The sequence below is a fragment of the Daphnia magna genome, linkage group LG1, assembly GCF_020631705.1.
Source record: "Daphnia magna isolate NIES linkage group LG1, ASM2063170v1.1, whole genome shotgun sequence".
NCBI classification, from domain to species: domain Eukaryota; kingdom Metazoa; phylum Arthropoda; class Branchiopoda; order Diplostraca; family Daphniidae; genus Daphnia; species Daphnia magna.
Window position 1 is genome coordinate 6000913 of NC_059182.1, and position 21278 is coordinate 6022190.

The 21278-nt window shown below is 42.5% G+C and overlaps 3 protein-coding genes across 3 annotated transcripts; 1 reads left to right on the plus strand and 2 right to left on the minus strand.

Annotated features, from left to right (window-relative positions):
* Positions 1 to 10: 10 nt before the first annotated feature.
* On the minus strand, positions 11 to 9814 carry LOC116925128 (ATP-binding cassette sub-family G member 8). The gene is made up of 10 exons (XM_032931757.2): positions 8821 to 9814; positions 6038 to 6469; positions 5457 to 5768; positions 4039 to 4539; positions 3711 to 3955; positions 2013 to 2400; positions 1760 to 1943; positions 1309 to 1609; positions 814 to 919; positions 11 to 745 (listed from the first exon to the last, which is right to left on the minus strand). Exons 2-10 carry the CDS (start codon positions 6282 to 6284, stop codon positions 237 to 239), a joined length of 2793 nt encoding a protein of 930 aa, XP_032787648.2. The 5' UTR covers positions 6285 to 6469; positions 8821 to 9814; the 3' UTR covers positions 11 to 236.
* A 1693-nt stretch (positions 9815 to 11507) lies between these two features.
* On the plus strand, positions 11508 to 14937 carry LOC116925179 (ATP-binding cassette sub-family G member 5). The gene is made up of 8 exons (XM_045171061.1): positions 11508 to 11668; positions 11854 to 11951; positions 12047 to 12164; positions 12704 to 12783; positions 12859 to 12976; positions 13099 to 13238; positions 13313 to 14525; positions 14595 to 14937. Exons 2-8 carry the CDS (start codon positions 11886 to 11888, stop codon positions 14786 to 14788), a joined length of 1929 nt encoding a protein of 642 aa, XP_045026996.1. The 5' UTR covers positions 11508 to 11668; positions 11854 to 11885; the 3' UTR covers positions 14789 to 14937.
* A 36-nt stretch (positions 14938 to 14973) lies between these two features.
* LOC116925197 (PDZ domain-containing protein GIPC3) lies at positions 14974 to 21171 on the minus strand. Its single transcript, XM_032931851.2, has 8 exons — positions 20410 to 21171; positions 19378 to 19871; positions 18271 to 18367; positions 18067 to 18200; positions 17210 to 17348; positions 16925 to 17031; positions 16139 to 16220; positions 14974 to 16056 (listed from the first exon to the last, which is right to left on the minus strand). The coding sequence occupies exons 2-8, from the start codon at positions 19750 to 19752 to the stop codon at positions 15896 to 15898; spliced, it is 1095 nt and encodes a 364-aa protein (XP_032787742.1). The 5' UTR covers positions 19753 to 19871; positions 20410 to 21171; the 3' UTR covers positions 14974 to 15895.
* Between the last annotated feature and the right edge of the window lie 107 nt (positions 21172 to 21278).

Consider the following 21278-nt stretch of genomic DNA (forward strand, 5'->3'; position numbering starts at 1 on the left):
CCAGACGATCGAAGGCGTTGCACTTGTTTAATTTCGACAGCGCTTCATTTTTTGCATGTAAGCATATGAAACCAAAAATACACACACATACACACACGTCGGGAATGATATCATAATTATATACTATATATGGAAATTGAGGGGATGCCAACCAACTAAGGGAAGGAGCGCTAGTTGGTATAGCATTATATTAAGAGATTGTTTATCCATTTGTTTTGGTTTTTTTTTTTCGAAAATTATCGGAACTTCATGTTTTTGTGTCGCGACAATTTGCGGCCGACTGGCTTTGAGAACAATAGGACGATTGATTGAATCAAAGCGAACAATGCCCAGAAGGCCAGGACGGCCAAAAGAGGTAGCAACAAAGGGCCCAGGGGTAGCCAATCAAATTGGTGGGCCCAGTAGCTGAGCGCCTGAGAGCCACTGGACAGGCCGCAGGGGATCTTTAGAACCAATCCAGGTGCTTCTTGTCGGGTCAACGGGTTTCGCGAGCACTCAAATGATTGAGTTGCGTTGCCGAAATCCAGCCGTTGCAACGAATGGAGCGTCCAGCGCAGAGGCGACACCCAACGAAGCCAAGACGTCCACCAGTTCATTGTCTGCAACTGGACAGCGAAGCCGGAACCGAGTGCCGTTAACGTGACCAGGACAGCGCTGGCCACAGTGGCCACATGACGTGAAGAACAGAGACTGGCCAAACTCAGCGTCATGATCCGAATGGCGTAAAGATAAAACATCATGTACCCTATATACCAAAGAACAGGGACTCGTAATGAATATACGTGAGTTGTGTTTAATTCAATTAAAACATACCTATTTCGATGAATAGGCCTTCTGCCGTATTAAAACCTGCTAGGGCGTAAGCGGGTAACAGATAGCCCATGAAAATGCCTCCAGCTGCCAGAAAACTTGACGTCGTCTTTAAGAAAAATAGCGAAATCCCAAAATACACACAAGATATTCGTTAATAAGATGATTTCAAACATCTCGCAATGCTTTAGAAAATGGATCGGCAGAGATTGGCAAACATTGAAAAGATTGAAAAGCTATAGTCCGTATTTGATGGACTTGGTCCTATTCTTCAAAGTCAATCAACAGAGCTCGATATTCCGCCGAATTTGTTGAAAAGAAACTCATATTGACTAGTTTGAAAAGAATCCCATTGTCCATTCTTTCCCCCCTAATATCAAATACGTGGCTCTCCTTTCCATTTAACTTTGTTTGATTAGTTCCAGCCAAGCCTCCGCGGAGCTGACAGGACACATATAGGAAACACACAGAGAATGAATGATCACATATATTGAATACCTTGGAAGCAAAATGAACCCATCGGCCAAAAAGTCGATCCTTGACGTCACGCTCCAGCGAGTCCCTCTCCTTCCACACGTCGGTGATCATCAGCATGAGCGTAGGCCAAATGGCCACCGTTCCTAGTACGTAGTGCAGCGCCAATCTGTCGTTTATGTCCTCCTGCTCGGCCAGTAAACCGTGATGGGTTGAACGAACGTTCCAAAAAATGGCGCCGTGAATGAGTGACATAACGACGCTCGTCGTCAAGACGGCAAACCAACGCCGCAAGTTCGTCGGGAATGTAAACACGAGCGAACGTCTACGCAAAATGATGAGATATTAAAGAGTGGATTTTAATTTTAAAAAATAGGACTGATCGATTGTGCATAATAGGCCGTGCTCAGGAAAGGAAGGCCGTCTTTTTCTGTTCCCCAACTGAGAATAGCGGAAGCTTTAATGTTTAACTTACATCCATAAAGCAGCAATCTTGAGGAGGAAATTAGCGCGTTTATTACGCGGAGGCAATATTCCTGGAGGGCCAGGATCAGACAGCGGCTCCTGTCTGCGACGAAATGTTTCGGCTAAATGCTCTGCACGTTGGCTCGACTCGAGCAGAGCTTCTCCAGTTAAATCGTCCAACGTCACCAGATCAACTGCAAATTATTGTTATTATTATTTCAAAGTCAAAATACATCTGGAGCATTCTTTATGTTTCTAATTACGATAATAATCGGAAGGATTCTTGTAGGCCGGGCACGGAAATTCGATGAAGGCGAAATAGGGTAGCATTTCACGTCTACGGCCGCAGTACATCATCCGACCGGAAGAAATTAATGCCACTCTGGAGAGCATGGTGAAGATTTCATAAGTGGGTGGATGGACAGTCAAGAGGACAATACGCCCACGAGCCGCCCATTGGCGCAGGTACTCGACGAGGAAGAACGTGTCGAAGATGTCCATGCCTTTGGTCGGCTGATCTAATAGGACAATGTCAGTGTCGAGAAGGAGATGCGACGCAACGTTGAGACGACGCCGTTCCGACACTGTCAGCCGGCCGACCCGCGTGTTCCGCACCGGTTCAAGTCCAAGATCCGTAATTAAAGCATCGATCTATAATGGCAATTTCCAAAAATCAATGGACGGCGTAATGCAATCATTACACGCACAAAAGAACAAATATCGAATTTTTATAATTCAATTATCGAGCGGGGTGTGCACAGAGCTAAAAGCCCTAATTCATGTTCCTTTTCAATTGCTGTTGGAATTAAGCGATGAATTTGGCGCTTTGTATTTTGCATATCCGCCAATCGATGCGCTGTTTCAAGCGTCGTTGCCATTCGGTGTCGAAACAGCAGCAAATGCAGATCCGCAACGTTCCATTTCACGCCAAATAGAATGTGAACGAAACAGCTTTATCTCCAATTTGTATATTTATTACATGGGATTTTTCGCATCGTCTGCTTGCACGCTGTTTCCGTGGAAACACGTGTTTTTTTCCCAGGAATTCGTACGCATCGACCGATAGAAGACACTGCGGAGACACGGAGACCGTTGTTATTGGATTTCCAGTGGACTTGAACACCTGTAATCGACTGAACCTAAACTTTGTTAGGCACTTGCTTCCGATCTGTATTTTACCAACACCTTTGGTCCTGAACCAAGTATACGAGTGTCAGGGAAACGGGTCACTTACTGACATAATTTCCGCTTCAATTTGTTTTTATTGTATCTCTAGTTTGGCAATTGTTTTCGTTACCGTGACTACAACGAACCTGATAAAGTAAAGGGCATGTGAAACGCAGCTTGATCTAATTATTTTTGATAGCTAATGCCTTGGTAACTTTGGTAGGTAACACACAACTGCAGAGTTGCCACGCCAAATAGCAACGGGAGGAGAAAAAAACAAACAAAATAGTTCACGCTGCTAGGCAGTAGGCACCAATCAAAACAGTTGCCTAAACTTTGCAGTTTGTTGGGATCATCTGTGAATTGTCATCTCTTTTATTCTTTTCTTTCACCCCCTATACTATTGGTGGGTATGTCAAGGATTGAAACGCACTTATTTCGCAGTTGAATGACATCACGCGGGAATCACGCCGATTCGAACACGAACATTTTTTCCTTGTTGGCCGTCAGAACGAATTCGACAGGAACCGAGAGAAATATAAAGATGGTCGATGTCTGAAGAGCCTCTTTTACAGCTTCTTTCACGTTCTCTGATTTTCCCTTTTCATCTAATTGTCAGCAGCGTGGGTTGCACTCGTCGTCGTTCTACATTCGTCTGATGCAAAGAGATTATAGCGTTCGATCTTGTGTGTGTGTGGCCGACTTCAAACGAGAACAAGGGAAGAGTTTTTAAGAGCGACGTTGCTAAGGTAACGCTATAAGATCGAATATAGATAACAACCTATCAAACTTACTCTGCCTTTGGTATCGAAATTGCGAGCTGGCCGGCCAGGTGCCTGTAGCAAAGCAGTGAAGAGCAACGTCTGGCGGACGGTCATGTCCGGACACCAGCGGATGTCCTGTTGAACGTAGGCCAGCCGATCGGACAGGCCAGCCGATGTCATAGTGACGCCATTCACAACCAAATCGCCTCGCACTTTGAAACCCCATTGGCGTGGTAAGTTGGCCAAAATGTCCAGCAAGGCCGTTCCTTCCCGTTCTATTTTTAAATAATAATCCAATAATTATCATCCTCATTATTTCGTCATTAGTTCAAGACAAAAGATCATTTGAAAAATGAACCTGATGTTGCCAGAATTCCGAGGATTTCGCCGGCCCTGGCTTCGAACGAAATGTCGTCCAGCAAATGGATTCTGTTGCGGTTTACCGTTGGTCTGTCGTAACTGAGCCCACGCACTTGTAAATGCGGATGTTTAATATGCGGCTGTTGGTGGGCCATCAGTTCGTCGCCATCATTATTTCCGTCATTGAATTGTTGCTGGTGCTGGGCGAAGTATTCGTCACGCGGAAAATATTTCTCGTTGAGCATGATCTCGTCCCTTTGTGGATAGACGCTGAATCCGGCACCTGTGACACTACCGACGATTCCGCCTCCGCCCGGAAGACCCTGAATGTGTCGACTGCGTTGCTGTTGTCGCGACTGGAACGACAGGTGAGACGACGCGCCACCACCTGCACCCGTTTTGGAATATTTCGATTGCTGGCTGACTGGTCGACTATTGAATCCTCCTCCGCTGCTCAAATGAGGCGTGGTCGGATCAGGTCTTTGCCGGAATCCTTCAGCTAATCAATTTTTTTCAAAACAAATGATTTGTGCTATTATTTTAGTATTATCGATGCGATCGTATTTATTTGCTGTTTCTCAGCTTCGTTTTCGCAAGAATAGCCAATTGATTCGTTACTAGTAACAAAAGGGGGATAATAAAATATCATTTCAGGCTGATTTTCAAGTAGAGAAAGGAGATGCCGTCACGCATTCCTTCGCCTTCAAATGCGACTGCGTCACGCCATCGAAATGTTACATCAGCGAGAGAGAAGTGAAGCTCAACCGTGTCCATTTATTTACTGCCCTTCATTTGTTTTTATGCTCCAGGAAGGCGTGGTTGGTTCTCTACCGCAGAGGCTTCAGTATACAATCGGTGCGGTTGGGATTTTATTAATTTGTTGTTGTTTTTTTTTTTTTTTACCTTGAACATTTTCACAAAACAAGGACAAGGCGCATAATAAAAGGCAACAGTAACGCGCAGTAGTTGCTAGGAAATCTTCCCGTTCGTAACAATGGCAGCCCCTTAACAAACGTGTAGAATATACGACAATTCTTCATCTTTTTTTAAGGCTATTTTTCTTTTTTCCCTGTACAGTTGGATAACAAAGCGAAATCTATATACGCACAATACGAGATTCAATTGCGGCTTGTTGAGCCGGATAAAAAGACAATCGGCTTTTCCCCAGGATTGCGGTGCGCAGCACAAGCAAATGTTTTTCAGCGGAGTTTTGCTCTCTGCCCATTTAGTTTCCTATTCTCAAGATTTAGATCATCTCCAATCTATGATGTACTAAATGGCGTATGATTAGTGTATAGCCTTAAAGTCTGATTTCCCACGTATATAGTAGCTGTTATTCAGAGAAATGTTTCGTTTTTCTTTTCTAAAAATAAATACAAACTTGGGGCATAGAATAGGAAAGGTTGTGCTATATACCTGACAACAGATTGGCTTCGCTGATGCTCTTCATGCGTTGCTCTCGGCTTCTACTTTTATGGCCTTGTTGGCCATCAATCGCACCGTTAGGATTCTGGATGAGATTTTTGCGGAAGTCTGGATCGCTGCGAGATAATAGAAGATTCTTGGATCGCATGACGGGCGAGCCGTCGTTACTCGAATCATAACCGCTGGACTCTTCGCGACCTGAACGGGCCACGACACGTGGCAAACCGAATTTCAGATAGGCGTTGGTGTTGTGAGCCAGATTTGATTTAGGTCCACATTTCGGATGATTCATGATTGAATTAACTGTTGAAGAAAAGAATGTGAAATTTAAAAATGAAATTCCAGCTAAAAGAAAATGAAGTTGAATGTCTATTATTTCTTAATGAATTAAACGATATCATTAGCTGCTATTTGCTTCGTCGACAATTTGTATTCAAACTTTGAAAAACAGTTTCAATGTCTTAATAAATCTAAACTTGTTCTATACAAGTCAACTTCAATTGACGTACTTCAGTCCTTTTTTAATGAAGCATCAAGTTAATAAAAATGGAAATAATTGAAATAATACATACTGGTAGTGGAGTCTAACTGGAAGTTTCCGTAAGGTAAAGGAGCTTTCATGTTGCTGCCGAGTGCCGAATCGGCGAAATCTGAATTGAGATTTTGTCTATAGATAGACCAGGCGTGTAGATCTTCGGCCGTGTTGGTCGTACGCGGATTGTTATCACCATAAGCCGCCGGAGCGCCAGATTGGAGCTGGGCGATGGCCGGCACCGAGTACCGTCGTTCACGGCCTGTCATTTCCCACGACTCTGCCATTACACTGATTTTTTTTTCTCTTCTTATCTTCCTCAAGTCCGCCCTCCCACCTTTTTTGTTTGTTGTCCTGTTGGCTTTCTTCTTCTTCTTTTCCAATTGGCAGTTGGTTGGTTGATTAGTTCACCCCACTTTCTTTTCGTTTTATCTTTGAAATTCCTCCGACTTTGGCTTCCGTCACGGTCGATCTAAACAGTACACGAAATCGACTTTGGTTTTTAAGTTATTCCGTTGCATAATTCCACCTGTTTTTTTTTGTGTTTTTTCAATAATAGAAACGTGTCTTCCCGTCTCCCTTTTCTTTTAAAAACAACCACAATGTCTAGACAAAAATCCTCAACCGATAAAAGAAAGTGAAAAATCGAGAAAGCTTAACGATAAGATGTGCGGTGTACGAACAACGAGCCCTTATAGCTGATGGATTAGAAATTGGTCTGGTTGTTGTGTATATTTTCCTTCGTTCAGATCGAATGATCTTCCAATATAATTGATATTAGATAAATGCGAAAGTTGTGCTCAGCGCTTAACTGAATACCCGAGGAAATGGCCCCATTTTTCCGCCACAATTTGCCGCGGATTATAAGTTGCACATCACGATCTTCGATGGCACGCATCAGGCAAGTCACGCCAATCGACTATTGATTAGACACGTGCCACTAGTCAAGAATTAAGCGGGTTCGATTCAATAATATAATATCGGTCGCGGTCTCGATTAGCATCCAGTCAGAAAGGTTCCACGAAAAGTCACAAGTAGGTCACAGTTTTTACTTGATATACTTGAAAAAAAAAGAGGATATTCTGCCCTCATTCAATGATCCCCTATCGTTTTCTGAGCCACCTCGGCACGGGGGTATTTAAACCCAAAATATTCAACGAACTTTCTTCGTTTCTCTTTTGCCAAAGATCGAAACTTTCTATTACTATGTAATTCTACACGTTTCATCGGGCGATGACGTTCGATGGTCGGCACTAGAAATATGTTGGATAAAACAAAAGGAAAACCGCAATTTCTTATTGCTTGTACAACAACATGTCCTATTTGGTATTCAAAAGAAAATGAAGTGACGAGTCACGGGAAATTGCATTTGACTTCCTTTTTTTTTCTGACTTTTATCTTTCGTCATCCGTCAGAAATGTTGAATCTTTTTGTTTCAACACACTCCAAGTTTAGGCTTTTTTTTTTTCCAGATAATTATCCCATTTTCAACCGGATTCATATCTCCTTTCCCGTTTTAAGTCTTCGTGATTCATCATCAGGAAGGCATCTTCCACATGGCAGTTAACTCGAGCGTCTAACGCTTAATTTGCAATGAGCGTCTACACGTTTCCAGGTCGACAGTTCACCATTCCAGATCGGGAGGGTTCATTCTACTTTGTTTGCACAACGTCGTTTCGATTCCGTTCTGAACGAAATGAGACGGCCTTGGAGCTGGCAGTCATTGACCTGAATCGTATACAAGAAAGCGACGATAATGGCTTCAAATAGAGATGTTTTCAATGACAAACACGTCCACCTGATTAAAGTTCGGTATTTCTTTGAAAAGAAAGGGAGGCCCCTTTTCTAATTGATGACAGTATATCGTGATGCCGTTGGTTTTCCATTCGTTTAGCGCTTGGTGAACAAGTATGATTCGATGCGACACCTGTGTGTGACAGATGGCAATCACAAGGTCTGCGAAACGGTCAAAGAAAAATACAAAGTTGGCCATCGTATTACGAGAAGAACGGCCTCCAGCTTAATTATATAGCTGACGCCAACTTGGAACGAACGTATATATACATTTCCATAACGACCCAGCGAAGGTTAGCGTGTGGCCTCATTATTTTCCAAGGGTCTCCTTGTCAACTCGAGTTACTTCGATACGTAGAAGTAGAACAACGTCACGTTACAAACGTGCAAAACGTACAAAACGATGGCAAAGTGATGTTTACTTGCTGGACCTGTTGACATAACATCGTCGCAAAATGATCTGAGATGATGACGCAGTTCATTGTTCCAGTATATATACGAAGATATCACCGAAATTGATGGGCCAGAAATACCTGGACTTTCTCATGTTTCCGGGTTGTGTTTCAATGCATAATAATGATGGATGAAACAGGAAACCTATATGCTGTGGGAGATTCGGATTTATACATGTATACACAATCAGTGAAGCAGCTAGAGCTTCCTCTACTGGTCATTATAATATTCTTATACGATAGCGAAGCAACTGGCTATTATTACGCCTGTGATACGCTCCATAGAAAGAGGGGATAGGCCAGGTGGCTATTAAAAAAAACAAAAAACGATTCACGACTCGTAGCCGATGACCGCGAGGCAGATGGCAATTCTCATGTTCATTTAAGCCATAAAGCTATAAAGACGTAATGTGAAAACTAAACATCAGTCGCTCGTCTGTGACGCTACGTCTGTACGAGAACAATACCATGTGATGCAGGAAAGAAAAGAATAACGACTAGAAGAGTTGATTGTTTTCCTCCACCCACCTGTTGCAATTGAGGTGCAATAAAAAGGCCAAGTGTGAATCAAACAAACCTGTTGCCGCAGAAGACGTAACACGTCTCGATGATGCACTTGGCGGGCGAATCCCAACTGTTCACACACACACGTTGTAAGAATGTTAATGAAAATTAACGGAATAAACTCTCACGGTCGTCAAGTTGTTCTGGAGAATTTTGTTGTTGTTGATTTCTTGCACTAAAAGTCTCACTTGCAATAAGAGCAACTAACGCAACTTCACATTGGTTACTTGCAACTAACAGCTGACGGCCAAATTTCAAGTAACGACCGTAGCACTCGTGCAGGTGGTAATAACTGGAGGGCTCACAAAAGCGACACCTACACGACGAGGAAAAAAAAAAAATTGTTTGATTGCAATTGGCCCAGATGATTTTCAACGTTGTTCCTAGTCGCAAGTGAAGAGGCCGCCAAGTCAAACAATGAACGGCGACAAAAAATGAGAACGGAAGACAAACCGACGAGTAGAAATCGCCATCAGTTACGTGCGTGCACTTGTGCAGCACGTCTGAATAATGCAAGAGTCAGTTGATGATGTCATGACGGACAACGACACGGCACAACTAAAAGAGACACTTTCACGTGGGAAAAACTAAATTCCGAACGACTGCAATCACACGATGTGATGATTGAAACGAACGTTGTGTGACGGCCACTTTCTTAGATTTTTCCCCGCAAAAAAACAGAAATAATTAAAACTAACTTAACTTCTTGTCGCGAAGGTTTAGCGAGCGCGTTGTGTACGGCTCACCACTCGTTCAGGTTTGATCATCACAAGTGAAAATCGAGCCGAAAGGAAAGAAGAAGGAAGGAAAGAATAAAAAAGGTAAAATAAAATACAAAAAAAACCTCGAAAAATACAAAACAAAATGGAGGACTAAAATTGCCGGAGGCGATGTTTTGCCGTCAGCTCAAGAAGTAGAGGAGCGGCGCACCGGAGAAGGGTCGACTTCGATGGATGGCGCTCGGGCACAAGAAGAGGAGGAATGAAGAAGAAGAAGAAGAAAAAAACAAAACAGCAGTTGTCTCTTTTTCACTCACTTTTTTGTTGTTGTTAGTTTCCAAACATTCGCTCGGTTCACCAAACTGGCAGGTGGTCGACGCCAATGCGAACGGGTTCTGTTGCCGCTCGTTGAACCACCGCTGGTGGAACATGAGGGAAAACAATTTTGAAGGGGGGAGTTGTTTAGAAATAAATACAAAAAAAAAAAGCTGCTGGTAGGCGGAGTTTGAAGGGGGGAAAAAATGGAGAATGGAAGAGAAGGAAAGCGCAAAAATAAAATTGATGGGGGAAAACGTCTGCAAAGTCCGATGAGTTTAAGAAAAATATATACCTGGAAATAGAAAAGCGCTTGTGTGTACCTACACCTATTTTTTGGGTTTTTGAAATTCTAATACGAGTCATTGCTCTTTGTACACATGTCTAGAGAGTAGACTTGACCTGAGAGAGTCAGATGACCAGTCACACCTGAATTACCTGTTGTCCGTAAGCACACACCGTATATATCCATAGCTGTGCACGCGTATAAGAACCAGAAGAAAGAATGTTTGAAACATCAAAGAAATCTGATTGCAATCATCTGTATTACATATTCACAACTTCCAGCTGGATGAAAGAGAAAGGTCTATGGGCTAGGTTCTTTTTATGTTTGTAAGCTTTTGTGCCTCGCCTACGTCATATGGTTATTATTATTATTATTTTTTTATTCTGAAGGTTACAACAGGTGGTCATGGTCTCACGCTATCTCGCATGCGAGATCCCCATTCAAATATTTTTTTTTTTCAAATTCATTTTGATTAGAACTGAAATCCTTGTGTTAAAATCTCAGCTTCCAGTGAACAAAACGCGTTTTTTTTTTTTTAAATATTATTATTTCGTTTCCTCTTTATTCTACTTTGAATGAGGGATCGTAGGTCTAGAGATTAACTTGTGATGATTACATAGTTCCAAATTTCAACAACAACAACCAAAAAATGTGAATGCACGTTTATAGCCGGAAGGATCATTGTAAATCGTTTTTTTTTTTTTTTGTTTGATTTACATTATTTTTTTCTTTCTTCTAGACGTGTGTGTGCAAAGGAAAACTTGTCTCAGAAAATAACGGATTGAACGTGAATGGGCTAAAAAAAAAAAAAAAGAAGTGGAGGAATGTCGACAGACATCGTGCGAAAACAATGCTGGCACTCACGAACCGCTTCCGGCAGCTAAACTAGGACACTTTGTATTAAAACAAACCCCCCCGAAAAAAACTTGAGCAACATAATGAAATCAAAGATGGCAGCCAAGTTAAATGGCTATAGGCACAAACGAAATAGGATTTCTGCTATTGGAATTCTTTGGAGGACGCCAGGTAAGACGTGGGAAAGTGCATTGAGATGAGCAGCTAGGGAAAATTGCCAGAAGGAGAGGTTGAACAAAAAAATGGAAGTCATAGACGGATGAAAGTGGGGGGGGGCATCTGGCCTACACCGGATGTGGGCGCGATCCGAAAGGACCCCGTCCGTATTTACTATACGCACAGCGCGGCAAAATAAGAAACCAACAGGTAGAATAAAAGAGTGGGAGGCTACAACATTTTCTCGTCGCGTACACAGTGAGTAGCAATGCTTGTGAAAAACGAAGAAGAAGAAGAAGAAGAAAAAAGGCGAAAGAATAAATAGAAGGAAAGAAGAAAAATAAAAAGAGAACCCCCGACGGCTAAGAGCCCAAGCAAGTCTGACAGTCGCTTGCTCGTTATAGTACATCGCTGGTGTTTGTGTGAGAATCTCCTACTCTCGCATTCGCTTCTCATTCCGCAAACTTGTGCATCACACGTCGTCTCCGCGTAGATTCACCTCCAACACGCAACAGCTCAGGGTACGAAAGGTAAACGAACATTAAGATTAACATCATTTTCCGAAATCCGATTGAAAGGTGACGAAAGTGCTTGGAAAAATCGGGACAACGTTCGTTGGGTTCGTTGGCCTGAAATCTTGAATAAGAGGTTTCATCTTATCAAACGCCGGTAGATTTTACACACCGTCATCGTTTTTTGTTTTATTGTTTCTCAGTTGACCCCGCAGAGGAGGGAGTCAGAGGAGAAATGTCACGACTTCACGTTACCAACGACTACGTGCTAGAACTCAACAATGTCTATCACGCAGGACAGGTAATTTTTCCTATGTGTTTTTTTTTTTTTGCATAAACACAATCATTATAATTTCTTTTTTCCATCTCTCTCGTTATCGGAAACAAAAATAACAGATGGAGGCATCAACTTGTTTGGAGAAAATGGTCGGCAATAGTTCCGTAGGCGTCGTGTTGAAGGACGTTTCTGTTGAGGTACACGGCGGCGAATTAATGGCCGTCCTCGGCTCCAAAGGTATTACACATGTAGACGTTAGATTTATCGTTTGCGCTTCAGATTAAAATCTATGTACGACTTGCACGATGGCCGTCAGATAGGTCTGGCTTTGCTGATTTCTCCGAGCGGTAGAATAAAAATAAGAAAGAGACGTCGGCTGTACAATTATGACTTTATAGCTGGAACGATGAATCCGCAACAACAGCCGACGGGCATTCGTGACGTATCCTCGTTCCGGTCTGCTTATTTATATGCGATGACGATATCCTTACGAAATCGACCCATCACCGTATAGAAAGCTCCGCGACAGCAATCAAAGAACGAGAAATTGGGGGAAACGAAAAATTCTTTTTAGTTCAAGAGAAATTTCTTTGATGAATTCATGCATCGCTTAATAAGATGGTTTGGGCCAACGGAAGAGGGATACTATCCTTATTAGCATTTTAATATCATGGTGGATGTGTTTTAATCGCTTTTAGCTTTCGCCTCAATGAAGTGAAACGGAATAAATGGTCGATTTTGATCAATTAAAAACACTTGCCTTTTTGGGGCTGCAGGTAGCGGTAAGAAAACGCTGCTGGATGTGATCGCCCGCCGGGCGCAAGGACCAACTCGCGGTCAAATTCTGTTGAACGGAGTGAGTTGGTTTCGTTCCGATTTATCGATTGTTCTGTGGCTATTTTTCATCGTTTTGTTCGTTGACTTTGAACAGGTTCCCATGTCGATGCGTTTGTTCCAAGACAGCTGCGCTTATGTCGGCCGCAAATGCCATCTCTTGGAAGGACTGACTACTAAACAAACTCTGTACTACGCTGCTCATCTTACCATAGGTAAAAATAGAAAAATAAATCATAACGAGTTAAAGGAGAACAAAAAACAAAAGAACAACCGCACCCAACATTCGAAATATTTGGACGCATTGCAATGAAACCGATTTTCATTTTCATCGTAGGTTCCAAAGTGTCCAGTTATGTCAAGTCCACTCGAGTCAAACAGGTTATGGCCGACCTTGCGTTGATTCACGTAGCAAATCACGGAGTTCACTCGCTCAACCAGAGCGAATACAGACGACTCGCCATCGGCATTCAATTGGTAATCCTGTTTGCCATCCTATTCAAGTTGTGAGTTTCCTTCTGCTTATTCTCATCGATTTTGTAACGATCAAGTTACGCGATCCAGTCGTCATTTTGCTTGACGAGCCGACCGGTGATTTAGATCCGTTACACACCTACATGGTGGTTTCCATCCTATCGAATCACGCCAAAAAATACAATCGCATCGTTGTGCTGAGCACGGAGAAGCCCCGTTCCGACATATTCCCGTTCCTGGACCGCGTGACGTACCTATGCCTGGGCGACGTCGTCTACACGGGAGCCACGCGTATGATGCTGGATTACTTCCGTCATTTGGGATTCCCCTGTCCGGAACTGGAGAATCCGCTCATGTTTTACCTCTGTTTATCGACGGTGGATCGACGCAGTCAGGAACGTTTCCTCGAGTCCAGTAATCAAATCGCAGCGCTGGTCGATAAGTTCCGCATGGACGGCCGGCCGTTCCGGAAATGTGCCGTCTCCTATGCCGATCACGTCATGGAAACGGAACACCGACTGCCTTTGACAGCCTACGGACGGCCCACGACGACCCAAGTGTTGACCAACCTCATGTCGCGCGAATGGGCCGTCCTCTGGAATTGCGGATCGCCCATTGGACGCAGCCAATTCTTCCTGCGTTTGCTTCTCTTGCCCGTCTTCTTCTTCCTCCTATGGATTTTCTATTACGAACTGCCGCTGAACCAACAATCGTACGCTTCTCGCAACGGACTGCTGTACAGCTGCCTGGCCGCCACCATGTTCCTTTCCGTTGCTTCGACAGTGGCCGTTCATCCGGCCTTGCGTACCCGTTATTACCAAGAATCGAGGGACGGTTTCTATTTTGGCCCGTCTTTCATTCTGGCTCGCAGTTTGGCTTCGCTGCCGCTATCGGTGGCCACCGTAGCAGCCGCTTCTGCCATCATTTACTTTGGCATGCCCATGTCGACTAACCCGTTCCAGTACCTGCTGTTCGGGTCGACTCTGTGGGCCGTCCATTATTTCATGGAGCAGCAAACGATGGCGCTGTTGATGCTCGTCAAGAGCTCATTCAACGCGGCGTTGACCTCCCTCTTCCTCGGCATTGTCTACCTTAATGTGGGCAGTGCCATGGTTCGCGCCGTACCTGGGTTGCCGGATTACCTTTATTATCTGACGTACGTCACTCAGTCCCGTTACGCCGCTGCCGTTTTAAATGAGCAGCATTTTCGCAATTTCTCGTCGTTACCGTCAGTCCTTAATTCGACTCTGTCCATACCTTGCCCTTCCGGGACCACCTTCTCCAATTATGGTAAAATTCACGTTTTTCTTTTGTTTGCTCATTTGGTTTGAATTTTATATATTTTTTTTTATACAATAGGTTGTCGTTACTCCAACGGAACGCACTACCTGATGGAACGTTACCATCTAACGCATCCGCCTTACGACGATGACCTCCGTTTCTGGCTTAATTTCGGACTCAATTTCCTCTTCACTGGCGCCATGTTCTTTGCAAACATTATTTTGCATATCGTACCGCTGCCGGCTTTCGTCAAATCCAAATTCCGTGGATGATTTCTCTCGTCTCCACGTTGACACGACATCCCACTATTTGTATCGCCTTTTGTAAAGGATGCACTGTACAAAAAATGAAATTTTAACTCGTCTGTTTATACATGTATTATTATTACCATAATTATTGTACACGAAAAACTGATTCATTATCGTTCCATCGTTCTTGCAGACTTTTTCACGCCGAACACAAGTCAATTCTTTTGTATTTCAAACGGGATACAGCACTGAAATACGAAAGACATTTGATGACACACGTATATAGAAAACAGGAAAGGTTTTTTTGAAAGAAGGCGAGGACACATGTGCGCCCAGATGTCGTCATACTCGCCTATGATTGTCAGACATACCTTCGTTTTTTTCGATTTAAAAACATTCGGTGAATGTTTAAAAATCTGGCCTTTTTTTTTTACCCCACATGGTAGATTGCACTCAGTTAATGTGGTAATGACATGCTAATAACAGGACTTTTGGATGTTTTTGGAATGGTGATTTAGCATTTTCTGTTCTTGCCTTTTTTCTGCCTTTTAGAAAAGACGCTAGACGAAAATATGTTACAGACACACACGCCCAAACACACACATACACACATAAACACCTTTAATAATAATATTTTTCTTTCTTTTTTTTAAGAATGCAGTACCCATCGTTTCGCTTTTCAAAAAGAAAAGCTGTGACATATTTTGCATCAATGAATCAGCTCAAGGATATCCACTTCCAGCGGATGCACCAAAAAAATATATAATTACTATTAGCACAGTGGAGGGGGGAGGGGGATCATTATTATTTAGTATTCAATATTATATAGAAATCTGAAACCGACAATCACGACTACGCAGGAAAAGGTAGAGGGTGTAACAAAGAAATGACAACACAAGTAGACAATGTTAAGCGTTCTTCTCGGGTATTAATTGCAGGAACATATTTTTAAAAAATCATAAAAATTCATAATACTAAGGAAATTAGGACTGTCGGTCTATATAAGTTGGAATGGAAATTATTATGTAGTCTGAAATGCGGAGAGGTTGGTTTTCTATATTTGGTTCTTTATTGTTTTGTCTTCTTCTTCTTTTGGTCTCCTCTTTTCTTATATGGTCATGTAATAGAGTCTTATTTCCTTAATCGGCCGGCTTTGGCGTCCGTGATGGCGCCCCATAGTTCGAAAATGAAGTCATCAGTGAAGCCGAAAGCTTCTAGGTCGGAGTTGTCGATGGCTTCGGCGAAATCCATGGTGTTTGTCTTTTCCTGGCCCATCTCCCATATTTGGGTTGCTGTTCGTACATTCATTTTTGGAAAGCAAAAAAGCATTTTTTTACTTAATACTGATCATTTGGTGCTGTTTTAATCAATTACCCAAGTCTGCGTCGTTGATGCCCATGAAGCTCTCCAAGAGGCTGTTGATTTTTTCAACTGCTGCTTCAACTACGCTGTCGGGCTGCATTAAAAACAAGAGAAACTATAAATAACGATTTAATAAAAGACACAATAACATTTCATTTGACCATATCATTCGGATTCATTGTTTAGTGGTTTGTTAGGTTAAATTTTTTTTTTTTAAAGACTTGGCGATCATTTGTGAATTCCATTTTAACTCCGGTGATTCTCAATGGCCACCGTGCACATTATGGGAAATTTCCTTTCATTTTACTGCAAAAATGTTCGTATTTTCTAGTTCGTCTTCTTTCCATTTTAGGAAGGAAAACCACAACGATTCCATCCACCACCTAAAACTCCCAGCTTTTTTTTTTTTTTAATATCCCTCCATTCTCTCGTTACTCCTTTACGTTCCTCATTTCTTCTCTTTCATCGTTCTCTTGCTCCCGGTAAGAAAAAAAATAAAATAAAACTAAAGTGCGTTAGCACTGGCAATAGCCTGAAATATAATAGGGAGATAACAAGAAAGACCAGCGTGAAGGCCACGCTTGGAAGTCTTCGTCTATACCACCCTCTGAGGTCTATTATTATATTTTTTCTTTTCTTTTTTAACGGCCGAACAACGAATCAACGTCCAGTGCCCCGTTTTCCCTCGAACGATCATCGTGACATTAAATTCTCAGTTCCAGAGAACCGAAAAAAAAAAGGAGGAAAAAAAAAATAATACTCAAAAGAAAATGAAATTGTTGAATCAATAATACTCACAGCTTCTTCCACACGAGCCGGTCCGTTAGCTCGTAGACGTAGCGTCTCTTTGCCAGAACCGTACGATTTCTTGGCCGTTCCAGGATTCGTTCTGGGTCCAATGTTGGCTTTGAAATTTGAATCATTTCATCATTTCCAGGGTTAGACATCAAGAGAAAAATGGAAGTAAAGAAAAGACCGAATTAAAAATGATTCAGAAGATGCATAGTCTCGTTTCAAAAGATGGTCAACTTTCGATAAGAATGGGATTTGTTTTTATTTTTTAACTAAAAAAAGGAGAATTACAGAATCCGGCTTGGAGGGGCTCGATGAGCCGCATGATGAATGTGGTGCCTTTCGGGATGTCCTTAAGCATTTTAGCCACTTCGTAGTGGCGACAGCCTACCAGACTGGTTTGGTCGATACGCTCGATGTGGTCACCGACCTTAAAAACATTCCAAAATTTGCATATGAATTACACTTGCAAAACCTAACCAAAATATGGCTTCTACTTTTCGCTGTTTTTGATTCACAATTACGTCAGTATTAGCATACGAAATTCGGTTATAATCTGTCACACCGTCACCCTCAATTGTCTCTTATAGAACATTGTTGCATGTACCGACAGTGGTTAAAAGCTCTTGTTGGTCGAAAACGTGAATAAAAGATAGCCATCTAAGAGACGTACAACATACTAGACAACAATACAAAACAGGTTAATAAAAAGCCGTTAGCAAAGTTCCACTAAAACAAACTGAGAAATGGAAATCCATCGGAAGGGGGGGATCGCGTCCGAGTTTTACGTAACTATACAGGTGCGTCTCAACCGAATCGAACGTATCAGACAAAAACAAATAATATAGCTTTAAAATCTAGCGCTATGAAAGGAATGTCTATATATCATTCTAACCCACCGTTTGACTGTTAAAATATCTAAATAGACCAAGGTTAAAACTTTTGGGAAAACAATCGTGATAACGAAATCCGACCCCATCTTCACGGCCCGATTGCTCAATTGCCGTGGATTTTCAAGACGTATAGATTATGCGGCATTTAAGAATATCACGTGACGTCATCGTGACTGAGCGTAAAAGGAAATTCACGTGCACGTCGACATGTCGAGCATTTTTCACCGACGTTTCTATTTCATTTGGGTCACTTACATTGATGTATTTCATCCTGTCGATGATGCTGCCTTCTTTGATACGTTTAATGAAAGCGTAGCCGGCCCCGTTATCGGTGATGGTCAGACCAAGAGCGTCTTCACTTTTAGTAATTTCAATCTCCTTTGGTCGTCCTGTTTGTTTTCAAAAACGAATTGGTCAACATTCAGTACAAACGTGAAAAGATGATATTGAACCATTTACCTTTTCTGTGTGCAAAGATAAAGTCGTCAAGTCCAATTTGGCCACCGAGCAACTTGTTCATGTCCACTTTGTGGGTGTTGAGCGTGCAGAACAGGATCTGTCAAACAATGTGAATACATTTGAAATAGAAACTCGTGCGTCAATCACACAGTGTGGATGCCCCCCACTAATACCGGGAATAGAACATAGCAATAACCTTAGACGCCCTGTAGGCTAATTGCATTTACATTATGCACAGGTAGGATAGCAACTATGCAAGACTATAACATTTCAGTTTGTTTCTTACTCCACCCTTAATTCTCAGCGTTTGGAAATATGCCCATCGGTTCTTGAGAGAGAAAACAAATGAAGGATGTCTTGGACGAAATGGCGTCGTTAAATCGATGCCAGTAGGGAATGGGAGAAGGAAAGAAGAAACGATTCAGGGCAAACAAGTAAAATGAAAAAAATATTCCACGCTTGGAGCGTCTAAACTTTGGGCTGACCGAAGCCACCTAAAAGCGGAAGAAGACTTGCAGTTAAACGTAGTCTACTCATATTTCTTTAAAAAAAGAAGCCCTTTATAGGCCTGAATCCTATAGTGAAGTCTGTCGATTGTGTCGTTAACAGGAAAGAATTCAGACGACTGTCTCATTCGGAATAGATGTTGGCTGTTTTACTGTAGAGGTGGGATGCTCAGTTTGAAAGGAAATCCTTAAAAAAAAATTCGGCTATAAACATGTTTCTATATGGAATAAAGCCCTCTATCATAATGTTATTGCTTTTGGCTCTTATTTTGTTGTTGTTGTGGAAGATCTCTTCACATCCAAGCAGCTCCTTTCTCGAGTTGATTGGACCCGTTGGCAGTCCTACAACTGAAGGAAAAGTTTGAATTCTGCTGTATTTTTCCTTCTTTCTTCAGTCACGGCATCCCAACCGTCCCCCCAAAAAGAATCTCAAAAATAATTCCCCTTTAGCTGCCGGCCTTCCTACCTTTTTCTAACTTACGATAAGAGTTGCAATTCAACATGCATAAGCCAATAGAAATTCCAGCAGATAAGGTTTTATGGTAATACCGTACAGCTTAAAAAAAATTACAGTTGCGTAAAAAGCCGAAACGATACTCACCTCAGCCGGTTGGATGTCGTAACATTCGGCAATTTTCTCGTAGAGCTCTTTGACATTGGTGAAGCCCGAGATAAGTCCAGTGGGCGAGCCATGGGCCTGTTGACAATGAAAGACCAATTTGGGTTGCGTGACTTTGGCCACAGACGCGGCGCTGTTACTACTCGGTGTCGGGTGATGATGACGCGATGGCGTGGACGGTGGCAGCGAATGGTGACCGTTAGTCGGTATAGGAGGCAGTGGGTGATGCGGATGACGCCCACCGCTCGTCTCCTCCATGCCGGATGATGGTCCGTTGCTCCCGCTGTTGTTGTGGTGATGATCCGTTTCGCCAGTCATGTGACTGACCGGTTTGCGCTTCTTGGAGAACAGAGACATGGCAACGTTGCAATTGCTGATTGCTAAGGCTCACTATTTTATTTCGGTTGTTTGATTTGATGAGGATTCGCTACAACTGCGACAAATGGACGCCAGGTATTCCAAGTCTTTTCTTCAATCTGTTCAATTAGACGAATGAAAAAGGATTATCTACTCGACTACACAGAAGATGTAGAAGAACAATATGCAGACGGAGATTTAAGAGAAGGAATTAATTGATAAGAACCGGAACCCCTTGAATTTGTTAATTGAAATTGATTTTCGAAGCCAAGAATAAAGGGCAAATATAAAAACAATCATTGCAATAGCACAACGAATCGATTGCTTAGACCTGACAATAAAAATTTTTTTCTCGAATCTAGCGAATAAGTAAAACGACGCTGTGCACAGAGCTAACGATAAGGACAAACGTGGCGAAAAAACAAATCAATACAAATTTCCCAGTAAAGGACACTGAGCTTTGTTTTCAATTCAGGCAAATGGCCCCGATAAGCTGGGAACTATTCCTCACGTTCTACAAACCGTTTAACTAAAAAGCTCAGACGCAGGCAAGAAAACGAGAACTGTTCCATTTTGGAAATGGCACGTGTGTAAAGGGAAAAAAAAATGGTGCAGACAGAACGAATGAGATAAGAAACGTTGAACAGCAAAACTCACCTGAAATTCAGAAAGATCTAGAGAAAAAAAAAAATAGGCAGAAGCAAAAGGCGAGTCGAACACTGTGGAAAACCTGGAACACCTGTCGCACACAATTCCGGATGGAAATAAAACACAAGCGCGCACACACACACACAACGGGGCACTGTTAGGAGCGAAACCCCAGCCGTTGGGGAGGTTGACCAACCGACACGAAACGAAGGAAACCTCGATAAATATAAGAATGAAGTGTGTGTGTGTGTGTGTGCGTGGGGTATTCAACTATTCCAAAACCGTAATCAGCTGGTCAATTTTTTCTCTCTTCTTTTTCAATCACGGTCTGTCAATTTTCTTTAATCAGATTCTCAGCGTACACGAATTTGACGGTGGCAATATTTATTCCCGTTTACAATGGCCGCAAAATGTCTTCAATATCGAACCCAGTCCTTCATCGCACTGGGCCCAGGTTGGTCTTTACTGAATGTATTTGTTTATCTCGACTGATTTCCAGGGTCGCACGGTTTACTCAAATGAACTGTAGGAGGCAACACGCTCCGAAGTCTCAAACTTAATTCGAGAACAAAACGGGAGGGATTACATGCGACGAGAGAATCAAACAGAAGAGATGATTGGAGATAGGATGTAATGAAATGATCAGCATACAAAGCACACCACTTGAACACACGTACAAGAAAACAAACACAAGGAGTAGGGATAACGAAAAACAACGAGCGATAAGGTTGTCGAGCCGAATCGTCTGGGATCCGCTGACGCACTGAACGAAATCTAGGCAGACAGAGAAAATGGAGAAGAGAGAGAGAGAGAGAGAGAGAGAGAGAAAAAGGAAGGATAGATAAAAAATAAAAAAAAAAGTACAACAACACCCAACA